Source organism: Pieris rapae, chromosome 8 (genome assembly GCF_905147795.1).
Source record: "Pieris rapae chromosome 8, ilPieRapa1.1, whole genome shotgun sequence".
Taxonomy (NCBI): Eukaryota; Metazoa; Arthropoda; class Insecta; order Lepidoptera; family Pieridae; genus Pieris; species Pieris rapae.
In genome coordinates this window covers 8796423-8814912 of record NC_059516.1, presented here as the reverse complement: position 1 = coordinate 8814912, position 18490 = coordinate 8796423, and the positions used below count along the sequence as shown (strand labels likewise).

The window sequence follows — 18490 nt, the reverse complement described above, 5'->3', positions numbered from 1 at the left end:
AAGGCTGGGATTACATTTTAAGTGGAAGTTATGCAAGGTATAATTATTACACTATTTTGTAAATTAATATTTGTTTATTACGATTACGTTAGCGCGGGGCCCCGTAGCATTTGCTACTCTGGCTACGTGGCTATTCCAGGGTCTGAATTGGTATTACTAAAGCTGTAATCTCGTGCTTCTTTATACCTAATACGCCTATGGCGAGTTGCCGTACAGAAATGTATTGCTATTCGATTTCCCTAAAGCCATTTCGGTTAAGCTACAAAACTATGCATTTACCGAATTACTAAAAGCAGTGGGTTTCTTTTAATATTCTAGATAATATTGATATAATTAGTTGGCTTCTCTAAATAAATCCACATGAACATTACTCTTCTTGCCGTAAAAATAATTTTTTGTAGGTTTCAGGATTTCTTGCTGTGCCAAATAAAAGAAATTATATTATATAATTATATTTATTTTCAAACAAAATTTGTTGCCCACAGTGACATTTGTACCTGTAAATGAAAAAGAAATGATTAACGATTTTTCTTTAGTCCCTTCACTAAATATTATATATAGATACATATTTAAGTGAAAATTAAAAAAAAATAGTAAAATACTAAAAATGTTTCTTGCCGGATTGAGGATATTGAAAATTAAAGTTAACAGTAGCCTCACCTAGACAAGATTTACTCTTTCCAAATTCAGTGTTAACATTAACATGGTTGTTAATGAAGTTATAAAAGAATTTGGATTGAAGATCAGTTATGTTAAAAACCTTACCTTTTAGATGGAAATCCTGTCACAATCCTCCATGGGCAACTGGACTATCTATCTGGATAGAAAATTATAAGGTTTAACATATTTTCTATAAGAATGATAGTTAAAACAGAAAGAAGGAAAAAATCAGCCATCCAAGGAAGAATAATGCGTGGTAATCAGGGTTGCGCATATCATAAAGCATGTTATCATCATAAAAGAGATTTATAAATGGAGTAAAATAAGTTTAGAAGGTACATTGACTGTTTTAAAGTACTTTAGCTAGCATTATATCTACTTCAATTGCAAAGTATGCTGAGAAAGTATATATTACACCTTACAGATTTATTTTTATACTTCAGGGTTTGTCTAGTAATTTATTAGCTAAATATGATTTTTATCAAAACAGTTTTAAGCAATCTTACCTAAATGCCCAGGTGAGTATTTCAGTTGACAGATTCTTAGATTGAATCACTTTAGTTTTTGTTATAGTTGAGAACCTAGAAAGATAGAAACAAGACTGAATATTTTGTTCAACGTTAAACTGCTAGTTTAACAAGATAGGAATTATCAGATAAAAATAGGTGAGTATTCAGCAAAACCTTTCAGATTGGTGCATGACATAAAAATTCATCATTTAATTGAGACTGACAAGTAATGTTTAGTTATATTAAAAATTTACCTTTTAGTATGCGAGGATTGAGCCCCTGTAAACAAAAAACTAAATTAAAATACATTTCATCAACAATAAAAATAAGTGTTTGAAGGATACTTACATATTTGATGTAAAAGTGAACTTCCTTCAAATAAATAACAAGTAAATGCTTATGTTTAAAGTTTTATTGAAAACCATGGACTTTCTGTTTGGCAGAAATATACCAAATAGAAAGTCAATGACCAGAATATGTCTGTATTTATCGTTTGCGGCGCAACTGTAGGGTGTTGCGTCTGATCCAGGCAGCTTTCCGGGAGCCTCCCTTGGTCTGTGAGTAGCGATGACCCTTGCCCAGTCCTCTTGAGCTCCGTCCTGCCGATGTGAGACCACGCATTTCACGGTGCTTGTGGACTGCATTCACGATCCAGTTGATCTTAGGGTCACGGCGGATAGCCTAAAAGATAACGAATGGTAAATATACATTGGAAAACTAGTCTTAGGATTAATAGTTCTAAAAGACGTAAGAAACCTATTTATTACTCACAATCTTCTTACATACCTATACACGTGACAGAGATAGCACTTTAATATAACGTAATTAACGTAATAATTATTATTAATTCTTACCTTGTGTGATGGGTCCACTAAGATAACTTCAAAGTATTTGTATGAAGAGTCCTGAGCGACCCAGTACGAGTTGAGTACACGTAGACCTCCACAACGGCGACCGACACGCTCCTGGAATTGATGATAAATGATTTTTATACTTTCCCTCGTAAAAAATAGTTAGGTTAGTGTAAAAAAAACATGGTTTGCTATTCTAAAGAATGCCTACCTCAGCAATAGATTGAAGGTTACGGGTTGGCTTCAATTGGTTAACTCCATGACTCTTGGGTTTACCGTAAGTGGCACCCTTGGGAACTGGGCGTTTGCGACCACCACGACGCACGCGGATTCTGAAGATAACGAAACCTAAAATCAAAGTTTAAAATTATTCTCGTATTAAGAAATATAAACACATGTCACGACACAAGCGTGTGTTATAGTAAACTCACCCTGCTTGGCACGGTATCCCAGTCTTCTAGCTTTGTCTGGCCGGGTAGGCCTTGGTGCACGATGCATACGAGTTAACTGGCGGTACTGCCATACTCGGACACGCAAAAGAAACCGCATAACATCGCTAAGCTTTTTGCGGTACAACTCTTGAATATATCTGTACGCACCCATCTTGTGAGCCTGTGGCAGACCTAGCAACAAAATCAAGTGAATTGATCAGAAGTCACATCATCGGTCTGGCCACAAATAGAGCGATTTGAGACACATTCCGAATAACATGCCGAGGAAAAATCTGTAAGAATCGAAATCTGTGAAACTTAAGCACAAAATATTATATCACAGTAAATATAAATTGAATTCTTAATATTTATAATTAATTTGGATGCAACTTTCACAAAAGATTAATTTACTACACAAAGATTTAAAATTCATTGGAACACGTACGTCTCGGTCACACCACAGTTAAACCGGAAAAGATAGCTATTGCCTACTGGAGCAAAAGTCAAAGATATTGAAGTTTGTCGACATCCAACAGATTAAACGTAACACCAATATCAAAATATAGCACAGATAAAAAAAAACGAGATATTCAGACGGTGGCAATCGGCTGCGATTATATTATGTCTTAGGGGGAATCCTTTATGCTATTATCTAAACAGTTTTGGACTAATTTTTTGCATAAAACTTTAACAAAAGAAGAGTTATCATTAAAGAGACCTAGTGATGATTATTCTGTTTAACAAAAATATGAAGCTATATTCTCCTCCTAATAACTAAATTAGTCTTATTACACTGAAAGATTGAGGTCCAGTGAAAATTAACTAAATTTATTTAAAACCAGTACAAAACTAAAACCGAAAAATGCTAATTCGAACAAGGTTGCGTTAAACGTTTAACGCTACCATGGATGGGGAGTAGAAAGAGACTATTTTCTATTCACATATAGTCACATATCCAGATATATTTTAGAAGATTCATTGTATTACATAATGTTGTAAAATATTTCACAGCTATATTAAATATATATATATATATATATATATTAGAAGGGCCAAAACTAATGCTAAGTAAATTACGACATAATTTGATGTAAATATTATTTTAACGTAATAATTAATATTTTGTTAGTAAGATTTAACAAAATAGTCTTATCTAAATAAAATTAAACTAAGGTGTACGTTCAATAGCAATTACTTAATGAATTTTTTATGTTCATTTTTCCTAAGCCATAATTGTCCAACAATCGCGTATAATATATTTCTTTGTGTGAGCTATAATGCGTAACGGGGTAGCAACTACTCATTATTCTTATACCAAATTTCTATATCTTCAATACTATGTGGAATCTCCCGCTGCCCACTGAAGTATTTCCTAACCAATTCGACTTAGCATCATTAAAGAACAGAGCGTACAACCTTCAGAGGCCGGCAATACACTTGCTAGCCTTCTAAAAAAGCTTTCCAAATTTTTTTAGTTTCCTCTTGACGTATTTGAATGTTGTAAGAAGAAAATAGCAAATATTGTTTAGCCCTTTTTGTCAATGGACGTGGTAAAATGAAAAATAATGTATACTTCTCTTTCAGAGAAGAAATTTTTCTCTTTCTTATTTAGACATATAAAACAAATTATTAAACTATCTTCTATATCACATAGAATATGTGAACTTATGAAAAAGTGAACGGTTACATTATTTGGGTACTATAATATGTAGTATGTACAAAGAATACCTTTTACTCTATCATTTATTGTCTATACTTTGGTTCCGCCATCTTGAAAGCGTAATTGTTGTCATGTTTACGTTGTGTGGAAGGTGAAATTCGTAATTTTTATGTTATCAAATTAGGTAAACATTAAATAGACTTTAATAATAACGCCATAATTTGAGTATTGACTCTATATATAATTTACTCTTATTCATTCTTATACAAGCGACCTGAAACACCGATAAAAATTTGCCTTACGGAATGGGCGCCAAATTGGATCACCGTTGTAAAATAAACCTGCTGCTAAGAAACAGTTAAACTGTGTTATTCGTTATATTCGCTTTTCGTATTGTACATTTATGTGTGTGTGTTATTTTCAGAACAATTTTGATGTAATTGGCCAGACTTTAATTCACAAGCAAAATGTTTTATGCACATTTTGTGCTGGCCAAAAAGGGCCCACTGGCCAAAATTTGGCTGGCGGCCCATTGGGATAAGAAGTTGACCAAGGCTCATGTATTTGAAACTAACATAGAGAAGTCTGTTGATGGAATTCTTAAGCCCAAAGTTAAGATGGCTCTGCGGACATCAGGCCATCTGTTGCTTGGTGTTGTTAGAATATACTCTAGAAAAGCAAAGTACCTTTTGCAAGACTGTAATGAAGCTTTTGTTAAGATCAAAGTAAGTGCTTTTAATTTTCTTGTGTAAAAGAGAAATTTGCTTTCAAATAACTAAGTTAAATGGAAATCTCTTCTTAGATGGCCTTTAGGCCTGGTATGGTAGACTTGCCTGAGGAACATCGAGAAGCAGCTATGAATGCTATTACATTGCCTGAGGTGTTTCATGATTTTGATACAGCAATGCCAGAACTTAAGTAAGTTTACAATAATGTTTTTAGTTTATTTATATTAATAATAATATTAAAAAGTTGTTTGAACTTTTTTAATATACATTTTAATTACAATAGTAACTATGAGTCTAAAAAAATAGAGTTTGACCATGAAATGTTTCTAAATAATTTAAAAGAATTACAATTTGCACAAAATTATTACCTTTACACACTTGCACATTGTAAAGTTGTCAGTAATCATGCACATTATTCAATAATTTATTTTCTTTTCTTAGTGAAGTAGACATTGAAGCTCAATTCTCCCTTAATCAGTCACGGGCAGAAGAAATTACAATGAGAGAGGATTATGGGTCCTTAAACCTGGTCACTCATGATGATGGTTTTGGTGATATGGGTTTTGATACAGAAAATCCTGATATAATGAGAGATGCCATTGGAAATGAGGGTGGATTGGAACAAGTATGTAAAATTTGCTTTTACAGTTTCTTTTTGAGAGTTTGTTTGCAATTTTACCTTTAAACATTATGATTACAAATTAATTGGCTGTACCTTTTTATACAATTAAGATTCTATTTTTTAGAGCAACCTGTTATTTGCGGAAGGATCATCTCTTGAATTAGGGAAAGATGGACAAAATGCAGGGGTAGGCGGAGCTGCTCCAGTTCTGGCCGAATCTCATGCACCAAGGATGGAAGCTGCCCCCAACACTCACATGGATGATGGCTTTGGTGGTTCTATACCCGATGTTGGAGATTTTGGACGTAAGTTTGTATGAATTAGATGATAAAAAATTTAACCAAAATTCAAATGCCCAGCAAATGTTAAAAGCAGGATGACCTCCATGAATAAACTAGAAACAACAGAACAAGATCCTAAGAGCCATTGCATAAGTACATAACCAGCCACAAAGTTCACAATCACCTTGAAATGAGAGCAATCAAAGAGGAAGTCCAGAGACTAGGAGCTAAATACAAAGAGCAGTTAATCTGTCACCCAAATAATCTTGTTAGCTGACTCACTATAAAACAGTGTGTCAGATGACTATAACATCATATTCTAAAGCTAGAAGACCGGCAGTAGCTCTTCGCCAGATGAGTAGATGCTACTAATGGGACACCACTCTACATGACATTCTGCAGGTGTAAAACATATAAAACCCCACATGACAGCATCACATAGATTCACTCATAGCCTTACTGATTGCAAATAAAGCAGAAAAAAATAAAAACAATTATTTAACATAACTGGCAAATAGATTTGTAGATACTGTTCAAGTATAGAGAAATCAAAGTAGTAAAGAAACAACTTGATGAAACTGAAGTTTAACACTATCATTATTGGACAAAAATCCATGAAAATCTGATTAAGTTATTATGAATCTGTGTAATTCTCACATCCGTATAAATGTAATTCCAGACGCCGGCGGTTTGTTTGAGGGTGATCTATTCGGTGACGTCACAGCAAGTAGTTCAGGCGCCGGCGCCACACCCGGAATGGCCGGGACATCTGCCCAGCCACAATCGTTGCAGGTTAGTCAACATAATACTTTTAAGTTTTAGAATGATCAAGTAAATTAAGTACACAAGGATGGTCTTATATAAAAATCTAACTAAATATTGCAAATCATAATACCGACTAGTTATCTGTCATATTAATGTAGCAGTCTCTCACTGAGACTGTAAATACTGTTATTTAATCCAATAAAGATGTCTCTTTTAAATCTGTAAAGCAATGTATTGTATTTCAGGCTGAAATAGACGCAGCCGGAGTGGGCGGTGGCGACACGGCAGCGGCTCCCGAAGCCCCCGACTCTGATGATGATATGGGAGACCATTATGACGCCGGGGATTCTCCACATCACAGGTATCACCTACGTGTATGAAGTCCCGTTACTCCCCTGACCAGTTATTTGTTTTATTTTTATTTATGTAATTGTTAAATATTTAAATCTTATACCTGTGAACTGATTGACTTAACATCTATTTATCTATTTGCGTATTTCACACGCCCTCTTGCTGTGAAGGAAAACATCGCGAGGAAACAGGCATGTCTTAGATTAAAAAAGTCAACTACTTGCCTTATAGAAAATAAATCTGGAGCACAGTTGAAAAAAAAAACAGTTGCCCTACATCCTGTAGCCACTGTTGTTTTCTATATTTTAAATATATTATAATAGGTAATTGGTGGGTTGCCTAATACATTGCTAGTATTTTTAAGACAACTTGGTGTTCAACTAGTTACCTGAGACCCGGTGATAATTAATAAAATGATTACTGTATGTAGTTGGGCGGGATCTCCTGCGCCGGAGTGTCCCCCTTCCGAGGATGCCTCTATGCCGCCCCCACCACCGCCCATGCAGCCCACACTTCCCATACCTATGGTGAGACTAGACTTTGTTTATTAATAGAAATAAATAAATTACTTTAAATTATTCCGTTTTATACTATCTTAAAAATGAAATGTAAAAATATTTATGTTAAAAAATATAAAAAGTTAAGGTATTACTATGTAAGCTTATCGGTATTGATATTTTAAGTAATTTGAAACTAGAATAGAAATGATTAATGGTTGAACTAATGGATCTCGAAAATATTTAACTTATATGATGACTACAAACAGCCCTTTAAAAACTTCTCATTAAAAGTACATTTAACTCTTGGTACTATTTATTTATAAAAAATACTTTACATAAATATACAAAGCCATAAATAGCTAAATACTATGAAGGTGAACTCAAAATAATCTTTAATTTACAGGAAGTAGATGGGATGGAGTCCCAAGAGGAAATAGTGCGGCCGGAAGTGCGTGCGGAGACACCTGCGCCTGCGCTCGATTCTACTACTTTGCTACAAAACGAGGAAGAATCCTTCGCTTTGGCTCCAGTTGACGCTACTGTGCTTAAAGGTAAATAGTAGTCTTTATTTTGGCTTTAAAACTACCACCTTTTTTCCTTCTCGGCACTTGAAAGCACCTTTGTAGACTGAAAGGGTCAGATTCAGAGGCAAGACTTTTGACTTATTAAGTATTACTCTCATATTATGTCAATACGTAATTGAATTTGACATACAAAAGTCTTGGTGCTCTGAAATTTACCTTAATTATTTCTGTTATTAAGATATTTATGATTTTCAATATAGATCTAATATATATAATAGAATATAGATATCAATATAGAATCTTATATTAGATTTTCTGGCCACAAGGACTTGAAAAATATTTAAAGCTTATAAACCAATGGACATATATATTTATTTTATATTATTTTATTGCGTGTCTCGATGTATCACAGCATACACGAACGTCATCGATCCACGTCGTTTCCCTAGCTGTTTGATCAACTGGCCGAATATATTTCAGGTCGCTAGTTAAACGGCTTATTAAGCTAGTTGATTTTATTATAAATAATCATATTTTTTTACATCAACATCCTGTATATTAGTATTAATTAAATATGATAATAAGTAATTTATATTTCACAGGCATCACAAAAACCAAACGCAAGCGTAAACTTATAGTGGACGAAGTGAAGAACTTAACCGGTGAAGAGATGAAGAACCAGTTAAGCAATACATCTGATATCGTGATAACTCTCGACCTTGCTCCTCCAACCAGGAGATTGATGCACTGGAAGGAATCCGGGGGTGTTGAGAAGTTATTCACATTGTCTGCTAGGCCTATACCTTCAAGGGTTCTGTTCAAGGTATATTAGTTTTGACTAAGTTTTTTCATATGATGTTGTTATAGATAAAAAAAAATTATTTATTTATTTCTTAAAAAAAATATCATATTTTACAGAAATACCAACGCAACATGACCTTGCGCAGTGAAAACGAAGATGGCGATGCGAAGTCTCCGGAGCCCGAGCAGCCCGTGGCGAAGCCCCGAGGAAGGAAACGAAGGCACGAGGAGGTACGACCATTTATACATATATGTAATAAATTTTTTAGCGACAATTAAGCATTTGTGTTAAAAGTAAAAAAAAAGAGTTTTTTTCCAAATTAATTTGATTTTTCGAGGGAATATGATTTTAAGTGCTTAAAAAATTTACTCATTTTAACTTTTAAAAATATTTTTTTATTATGAGATACTTACATTAATGTAATAAAAATAATAATTTTTAGTAAATAGTTGAGATTATCGCATAATGACAATATATATATATATATATATTATATATATTGTCATATATATATATTTTTTTATTTTATTTTAGATCTACAAGATATAAATACAGAAATGGAGCGCATTTCTATTATTGTTGGTTTTTATTTGAATAGACTGCAAAGAAGTAACCAGTTACTCTTTTTCTGCAAAATCTAAATTTTCTTTTTATATTTTACGCAGTGTTATATAAAACATGAATTATTCAGATTATCCACCACGCACCGGAAACACCTGCGCCGGCGCTTCTACCTGACATACAGCCTCCGACTCCTGTGCCTCAGGAATATGAACCTTCTATTGGTAAGATTTCATAAGTTTGCTCATATTTTACTTCACTTATTAAAACGCTTATTAACACGTGTACATATACTGACATTTATTTAAATATTAGATTTTGCTCAACTAAAGTATAAATATGTCACAATGTAACGACAATATACGGAAAAAAAAATTTAAATTTTTCAAGATTATTAATTCTCAATTACTCTTCAATTACTCTTTTGTGGAAATTTAATTATGGTTTTTTTGATGAAAGCAAGGGAATATAGATTATATAGATTTATAATATTGTATTAAAATCGAACATTGATCTTAATCTTCTGATTATCCAAATAACTATTAAAATAAAGACAATTTTGCAATGTTTTATATATAACTGTCTCTATCAATAAGCATGCTGTAGACTAAGACAGCAATAACTTTCAACTTTCAAAACATTCTCATTTCTGACTTTAACTAATTTCATAGAAATCTATTTAATATCATGCTTTATCTATCTAGAATAGTTTATTGTTGTTTTAGAGTATTGTAAATGTTCAAAGCAGCTATTTTCAATGACTAAACAACAGTAAACTATTACAAAATCTAACTGCACATTTCAACTAACTTCATTTTGGTGTGGTGCGGGTAGAGTCAGAACGAGTGCCTGAACCCACTCCTGGATACCAGTCACCGAGGTCTGATGATGAATCTCCTCTCACTCCAGGTAAATGTACAGATGTATCATATATCAATGTTAAGCAAAATCAAATTTTATGCAACCTGTGATGTTCTTTTAATGATTTAATCTAAGAATTCATCTGTACTAAAAAAAACATATGATGCAATCTTGGCATTTGGTATAAAAGATTATTAAAAAAGAAGATATTTAGTAGAAATTCCAAACTCAAACTAACAAATCTTTATTGCATTCCTTATATTACTATTTTACATACGACGACGAACGACATATTATAATTAATTACAATAAGGACCTTGGTTAGGCGCAGCAATGTTGTGTAATAATTTTCGGGCATTATCTAGATTCAGGGCTCTATCATCTTGGGCCCAATGTTGATTTTTGAGACACCTATATAATTATTGGTTATAAAAATTCATAAATTTTGTTATGATTGACATATTATGTTCGGCTAAATTTGGGGCCCAACATTATATTGAAAAAAATTAGAATCAACAATTTAAGCTTATTAAAATATTTTTAAACGCTTGTTCTCGCTTATTATGTGAAGTTAATATTAATTTCTATAATTAACAGGTATGCTGAGCAGCATCGGTGCCCCATTGACTCCTGGAATACTGGGGTCTCTGACACCTGGAACTCTCCTACAAGGCGGAATCACGCCAGGTTCTCTTGGACATGGAGCATTAACGCCAGGTGATTCAACTAGTATATTACATTGTTAAATTTATCACCTCCTTAAGTTTTATATTGGTTAAAAATAAAGAGAGTTCCTCACACTTTGTGAGCGGCTTGAATGTAGCACTAAACTTTGAGGTCGTGACTTCGAATTACAATACAGCAATAAATCATTCTTGCTAGTGGTTGGATAGAGACAGTAAATTGCATGTGTCAGAAGGCTGATCACCTGCCTAAATACATTCAGAAATCCGAGGCCAAAACCTTTAGATCCAGAAATGGCTCTTATCATATCTCAACAGCTCTCTCATTACCCCTTATTAAAAGTTGTTCATTGAGACTTAACGGTTACTTATTTAAGTAAACAGGTTCAAAAATCAAAAGCTAAAATTGAATAATAGTTTAGTAATTAGCATGTTAAATAAACTATTATTCAATTTTATTAATAAATACTAATATAATGTTTTAGGTGGTTTGACTCATGGCGGCATGACACCAGCTGGTCTTCATCATGGCGATAACCAGCCGTTAGACCTTGGCTTAGCCTCCAGTGGAATGACACCCTCGGCATTGCATCATGGTGGTATGTATTTATACTACTATTTTCAGATTTCTCTCGATCTTTTATATTATAAATGGACTTATTCAGATATACTTAGCCCTAAAACTCTTCTTCAAATCTTACATTTTTGAGCCTCGGCAATAAAATAATAAAAAAACATGACCCCAAAACACAGTACAACATCATATTATACAAAATTGATATTTAACTATTTCAACAAAATACCGGGTTTAAATATTAAAGAGGGGATAGTAATATGCGGGGAAGAATATATTATATATCGTTAACTTGTGTGTCCATAAAAATGTATAATAGTGTTAATTGTAATTTAATGTCTGTATTTGTATGTATATTATTTGTACTCTTAATTCTTTAGTTTCTAAGTAAAGCAATTTGGACAGTGTTTTGACCGTTCAGTAAGTCCTGGTTCAGGTTAAACACCTTAGTGCTTTTGTTCGTGTTTCTGTACTTTCAATTAAATGCAGCAATAATAGTTGAATAATTTGTGTACTTTAATAAGCTGTATTGTAATCTCGTACAAATGTTAATTCAAATATATGTATTATTCACAGGCATGACTCCAGGATTAGGTTTAGATGGTGGTATGACCCCAGGGGGTCTAGGCCACGGAGGTCTCACACCTGCCGGTCTACATCACGGAGGAATGACACCAGGTATGTTGGGTTTAATATAACGTCTTAGTTTCATCAAGTTGGAGTTGCATGTTGTAGTACACAAAGCTTTTTATATATTCCTATACCTCTTCGGTCTTTAAACATTACTTATTTACAAAAACACGGCCTTGTATAATCCACATTATCCATAGTTAGTAAAAAACCTGAGAAAACTTTTTTTAAATCTCTTCAGGTGGTTTGGATCACGGAGGAATGACGCCTGTCGGCCTACAACATGGCGGTATGACACCCACTGGTTTACACCATGGAGGAATGACACCGGCTGGTTTAGGACACGGCGGAATGACGCCGGCGGGCTTGGTTCACGGTGGTATGACACCTGGAGGTTTAGGGCACGGAGGAATGACCCCAGCGGGATTGGGCCACGGTGGAATGACCCCAGCCGGTTTGGGTCACGGTGGAATGACACCCGGTGGATTGGGTCACGGAGGAATGACACCAGCAGGATTACAACACGGAGGAATGACGCCGTCAGATTTAAGACATGGTGGAATGACGCCAACAAGTAAGATTTTTATATATTGATATTATAACCTATTAAATAATTGTAAAGAACGCGTGCTTAAGGTTTAATACAGAAATAATTATAGCCACCATGAAGTATATCTTGCGAGTGTGGTGGACAGAACTACTTGAGGCTACAGTATTAATTAGTGTTTGGTAATAATGTGCAGTGTAAAATAATAATTTCAAGGAGTGTTATTTCCAGGAGTACAGCACAGTGGTCTTTTGCACCCCAACTCTGAACTGCCGATGATGCCCCAGGGTGGATCCCACAACCCGCTTCTGGCCACCGCAGACCATCTGCACTCTATGAGCCGAGGGGATTACCAGGTAATTTTTCTTTCTTCTATTTTTTAAAATTAAATTATTATGTCAATACAGCGACTTAACTGTAATTCAATAGACAAAACAGAAAAACGATTAACGCAGTTAAATGAGATAAACTAACCTAAAGTTTATCAAGTTTAGGTACATTTAAGTCTTAAGAAAAACTTTTTTGGATTTGTTTCAAACCTGAATATTATATTCATGAGTAAATTCGAATGGCAAAAATGTACTTAATTTCATTGAAGTCTTTCAATTATATTTATATTGATTTAAATAAAAAATTGTGTTTTCAGAGTGGGTTGACGAATTTAGGCTACGATGACCAGCAGGGTCATAACAGTCCACAGCATGATTATGACTTGCCTTTGAGTGTTGAGAATGTAAGTATTCAAAAAAAAAACATATGTCCAACTGTCTTGGTCTGACAGATTAAATAATAAATTTAGTGAAATATCACACAGCACCAAAAATAAAATCTAGTATTTCTATGCTCATTATATTATATATATAAATTACTTAACCAATTTCAATCAAATTTGCACACTGTCTGCAATTTGATTGAAATATATCGAATGTATGTGTATTCACTGAACTCCTCTGAAATGGCTGGACCGATTTAAATGATTTTGTTGTATGCATTTGGGTGGAGCTCTGAAGGGTTTAAATCCATAAATCAGCCCGAAAGATGGCGCTGCAATTGATATTTTGTTTCATATTCTAATCGCTTGAAATATGCAGGACAAAGTCTAGTAATAATATAAGTTGTCAGATCGTGTGCGTTGAGAAATTAATAAACATCAATTTTAAATAATTTTACCGTGAGAAAAACAAAACTTGTTTGTTTAGCTTTATAAGCAAACATAAAACGGTTGTTTTAATAAGTTCTATGCGTTTAAATAATTTGTGGAATTTCAGCCGGAAGAGGGCAGAGACGGCGAATGGCGTGAGGCGGGCGAGACAGACGAACAGTTCGAGGAGCGAGTGTTGAATCGTCGCGCTGCCCAGCTCTTCTCCCTGATGAAGCCCAAACTAATCGGTGAATCGAGCATCATGTTTTCAGACCTTGCACCGAGGCATAATAATAGGAAACAGGTATTTTATTTTGTATATAAGTAATATTAATCCAGCATACATGACTGTTATCCCTATTTTTAGATGTGGACCAAAGTTTTATGAAAATAAGTTTTCTATACAGCCTTATTAAGCCAAATTTTAAATTAATACATAATTTTTTTTTAACCCACAAAATTTTGCATAGATTGTTTAGAATATGTAATTCGAAAGTCTTCTTTTCTTGCTTATCAATATGTTGTTAGTACATCGCTTTTATATTGATAACGAATAATTTCGAATCTGAGTTTAGAAGATATTTCATTTTATGTTTCGTTAAAAAAAAATCAGGACAACCTTTTTAGGTCTGGGCCTCAGATTTCTGTATCTGATTTGTGTTCATTTGTTAATCTAATAGGCAAGTAGGCGATAAGCCTGCTGTGTCTGACGCTCGCCGTCGACTTTTTGGGTCTAAGGTATGCCCGGTTTCCTAACTCATGTTAAATGCGCACATAGAAGAATGTCAATTTGTGTACAACCGGGGATCGAACCAACGTCCTCAGGGATGAGAGTAGCACGACGAAGCCATGCCTAAGACTAAGCCAACACTGCTCATATATTTTTAAAAACTTTCCGAAATATTTTTTTTTCCAGGTTGCCCAGAAATTCTACAGTTTACTAGTTCTCAAAAAGCATCAGGTATTGAAACTAGAACAGAACGAAACATACGGACCCATTACTATATCCCGGGGCACCCAATTCGAAACGGAAGCACTATAAGTCAAAGTGAGGGTTAGTTTTTTCAATAGCAGCTCTCCTAACTGATAAGGATTTTTTTATATTCATTTATTTACTGTAAGAACAACTAGTGTGAAAAGTTATGACAGTATAGGTTTTATAATTTTTTCTAGATCTAAGGATGTAAAGCCTTGTGAAAGCAGTAATTTTCTCTTTAAATCGTTGCCATGACGATTGTACTGCTAAGAATATTACATTTAGTAGATCATTGAAAAAAGTACTAAAACTGAGTGTTAATTTATTATGTCAATATTTATAGATTAGTATGGATTTCTATAACTTCTCGCCAGGATTGCACTGTTCTCAACAACTATTGCATGTTGTATATAACACAAACTAATATCAGCTAGGTTTGCTGTCGTTTAAAAACTTTTCCCTTCGAGGGTAATATTGTGTAAGTGGAAGAGCGAAAATCTCGAATTCATAGAAACTCCATTTTGGACCAAAATTATAAGCAAATGTTGATCTCAGTATTGGATTGCAACATTAAAGTAGAGTCTACTTTATCATAGCTTCTTGCGTCAGTGTTTATTTAAGGATTTCTATGACATTACATATCGTCAATTTCGGCTTAGGGTCTATATTTTTTAGTATGAAGTATTAAAGTGAAAATGATACCCGTAAGCGATAAAGTGGACTTTTCTTTGAATTGGTTTCTGTGAGCTCGATAAGTGTATTTGTTGGTTAGACATGTAGTGAATCGCCTTATTTTTATTTGCTCTAGGTTAAGGGAAATTATTGTAAAGATTAAATTGTTTTATAGCTTCAATTATGACAATAGTAAATATTCTCCTAATAGTTTCAAACGAAATCATGTTATCACTGTTGGCGCCGTAGAAACTATCTTTTTCACTTGATGAAGTGATTATTTTAATTGTGTTTTACATTTTTTTACTCACATCTTTCTTCTTATATAATTGTAAATAAGAATGAATGGTAAATCGTTATTCTACGGAGTCAGCAGATATATATGCTCGACACATAATGTTAAGAATGTTATCATAAACTCTTTTGAAATCATGTTTGTTAAGTATTGAGTGCATTTACTTAATCATACTTGTACTGATAACTGACTGGGATTTATCCCAAAACTAATAATGTAACTTAATCATGCATGTAACTATTCGAAGTTATTTAAAGATTCACCAAATATTATGTATATCACAGCAGTGAAAATACTTGTGTACCATACATTAAATTAACTGGACTGAAATTATAGAAACTGACTTGAAGTGATATTTTTCCTGTTAATTGAGATTGCGATTAAGCCCACTTAATGTAAATATCTTTTACACTGGACATACTTTGACGATATTTTGTGAATATCAGAAGTAGCACCAGCATTTGGAAGCCGATCAATGATTAAGTAAATGTGACTGAACTTGAAAAAAAATATTCCAAGTTAGTTAAAAATTATTTTTTAAGTAGTTAACCTAAAATTATGTACAAGATGTGTAATGTTAAGTAATGCATTACTGAACACCAAATAAATTAAATGAACATTGTCTATTAATAAAAGAAATTCAATATATTTACATGTTTATACGAGTTGAGTGTGCGATGTGTGAATGTTTTTTATACGATTAGTGATTTTTGGTTAAGTGCGGTAATATTTTGTGTTCATTTATAGATTGAAACTACGACCAGAGTGTATAAATTCTAAATTAAAAGCATTCAGAATGCCTGAACCTGTTTTAGTATTAGTTAAACTGTAATGAAAAATCCGAGTTTGTATTTCTCCGCTATGTACCTAAGAACGGTAAGATTTGTGCCACTCTGTTTTATGTTGTAATACCTGAATGGGAGGTACATACTTGGATAATCAACACTTATTTGCAATAAAGAATTTGTTAATATATACAATTGTATTATTTATTATAAATTACCCTTAACTTTTATATATAAATGTTAAGGGTAATACATTCCTAAGTTTTTTTTAAATTTTAGATTAAGAAAATTTAAATACAAATAACCCTGAATTTTTAACCCTTTACAATCAACCCCTATTTTTTATTTCATTATTAAAAACTTATCTTGTGAACTCTAAGGTTTATTTATACAGAGAAAAATTCACAGAACACCCGAAAAAGATTTCATTCTGGAAAACCGAAGTCTCTGGGATAGCGTAGCAAAATGTTCCATGTTGGTATGTTCTAAACAGGTAGGCTCAGTAAAACTCATTAAGGAGAAACGAAGTTCGCGGGCGCAGCTAGTATCTAATAAAAATCTCAATTTTAATGATGTCTTGTAAACTAAGTCGAGCTCTAGAGCACAATAAATAAGACCTATTCAGATTTCTAAGACATCAAATAAAAAGAGAAATTGAATGAAAATTTTTTTTAACTCTATCAGTCTTACATTGCATTGCAGCTAATAAAGAGATCATGAGACAATCTAATTGAGTAGAGAGTAATTGAGAAGAAAAAAATACGTTCCAGGCTCTAATCACCTATTTTCCTACACAGATAAAATTACCATCGTAAAATAAATGTAGTAAGGTGTGGGAAATACATTCAGTCCCCTGTCCCTACTATCCTATTACAGGACAACAGTGAGGCTATTTGTAAAATGTATATCACACAGAAGTTAATATCGGCAAATCAGGTGCCAAGTTGATTTGTGCGTGTAGTAGGCTATTATAAATAGTAACCTTCCCCATAAACCTTGTAGAGCACTTGAAAGATTCGACATAAAAACTCTTTACATCTTTATATGAAAAATTGCGGCACCATTTGTTTTTAATTCAGAATTAATTAAAATCGTAATTTGACGATTTACGTTTGTTCTCGATACATATTCCCAGGCGGAAGTTCTGGAATCCCAAAAGGCTGACCATATTTTTCTTATGTGAATGATTTTTAATAGACTGCTTTCGCCCCACCAGGTGTATTAACACACTTATCGCCATGAATAAGTGGAATGTTGGTTTATAGCCAAATCACATGTCCATTGATTGGAGTCTGCAGGAGTTATGTAATGTCGATATAGCTTAGATCAGTGTTCCCCACTGTGGGGCTATTCGAAAATGTATGAAAATTACTTGGAATTTTAATTTTTCAGTACATATTATGAAAATTTACTTACTGTGCTTCGTTGACTATATCTTCCTCGAACATATATTTTAAGTAAACAATAAAAACAAATGTTTAAGTTAAACATTTAAAAAAGGCTAAGGTGGGGTATAAGATAATAAAGGTTGGGAAACACTGGTTTAGATGCTTTTCTATATTGATTTGTAAGAATGTTTTCCCTTTTAAATTAATACAAAATTCGACTATTTACGTAATTCTGTTTTTATGAATTTATCAAGGCCAGCGAGAGTACGTCACTTATTCTATTTCACCAGTCGTTTTTTTTCAATAATTTCTGTAAATTAATTAACCATTTAGCGACGGACTTAACTACACCGCCAAAATTTTTAAGAGATTAATGATACAAATTATATTTTAGAGAAACAAACCAGTTTTCAATTTAAAAAAATGCACTGAGAAGAATACTTTAGATTTATTTTCTTAGAATAAGTGGTGGAACTTTCAGGTGTATGTGCAATTTTAGCCTAATATTAAGGCTTTTTCTTGTATATAAAATTTTAGGGTAATCAGCAATAAAAGGTGAATTTGTAAAAAAAATTTGTTGGTTTGTATCATTTAATCGCCCTAAAAATGTACAATACAGATGCTGACATTACCAAAGAGCATAACAATAAAAGACGATGATATACACACGCAAAGTGGTAACTGGCTTTAAAT

The 18490-nt window shown here is 33.3% G+C and overlaps 2 protein-coding genes and 1 long non-coding RNA gene across 6 annotated transcripts; 1 reads left to right on the top strand and 2 right to left on the bottom strand.

The window, feature by feature from the left end:
- Nucleotides 1-439: 439 nt before the first annotated feature.
- Nucleotides 440-1417, bottom strand: LOC110998720. The gene is made up of 3 exons (XR_006750376.1): nt 1167-1417; nt 766-817; nt 440-497 (listed from the first exon to the last, which is right to left on the bottom strand). It is a non-coding gene; the product is annotated as an uncharacterized LOC110998720 (long non-coding RNA).
- A 149-nt stretch (nt 1418-1566) lies between these two features.
- Nucleotides 1567-3006, bottom strand: LOC110998714 (60S ribosomal protein L15). The gene is made up of 5 exons (XM_022267471.2): nt 2897-3006; nt 2452-2643; nt 2232-2368; nt 2024-2134; nt 1567-1850 (listed from the first exon to the last, which is right to left on the bottom strand). The coding sequence occupies exons 2-5, from the start codon at nt 2621-2623 to the stop codon at nt 1656-1658; spliced, it is 615 nt and encodes a 204-aa protein (XP_022123163.1). The 5' UTR covers nt 2624-2643; nt 2897-3006; the 3' UTR covers nt 1567-1655.
- A 1200-nt stretch (nt 3007-4206) lies between these two features.
- LOC110998979 (double-strand-break repair protein rad21 homolog) lies at nt 4207-16599 on the top strand. Of its 4 annotated transcripts, none has more exons than XM_045629116.1 (21): nt 4207-4295; nt 4536-4836; nt 4914-5029; nt 5281-5464; nt 5586-5766; nt 6422-6534; nt 6753-6868; nt 7289-7385; nt 7762-7909; nt 8485-8705; nt 8801-8914; nt 9376-9469; nt 10080-10154; nt 10704-10823; nt 11275-11388; nt 11940-12041; nt 12235-12567; nt 12772-12896; nt 13187-13273; nt 13809-13985; nt 14598-16599. In XM_045629116.1, exons 2-21 carry the CDS (start codon nt 4579-4581, stop codon nt 14721-14723), a joined length of 2901 nt encoding a protein of 966 aa, XP_045485072.1. In that variant the 5' UTR covers nt 4207-4295; nt 4536-4578; the 3' UTR covers nt 14724-16599. The 4 variants fall into 4 exon arrangements, with proteins under 4 accessions (XP_045485072.1, XP_045485070.1, XP_045485073.1 ...); XM_045629114.1 differs by having other exon boundaries at nt 12757-12896; XM_045629115.1 differs by having other exon boundaries at nt 4242-4262; nt 12757-12896.
- Nucleotides 16600-18490: the final 1891 nt, after the last annotated feature.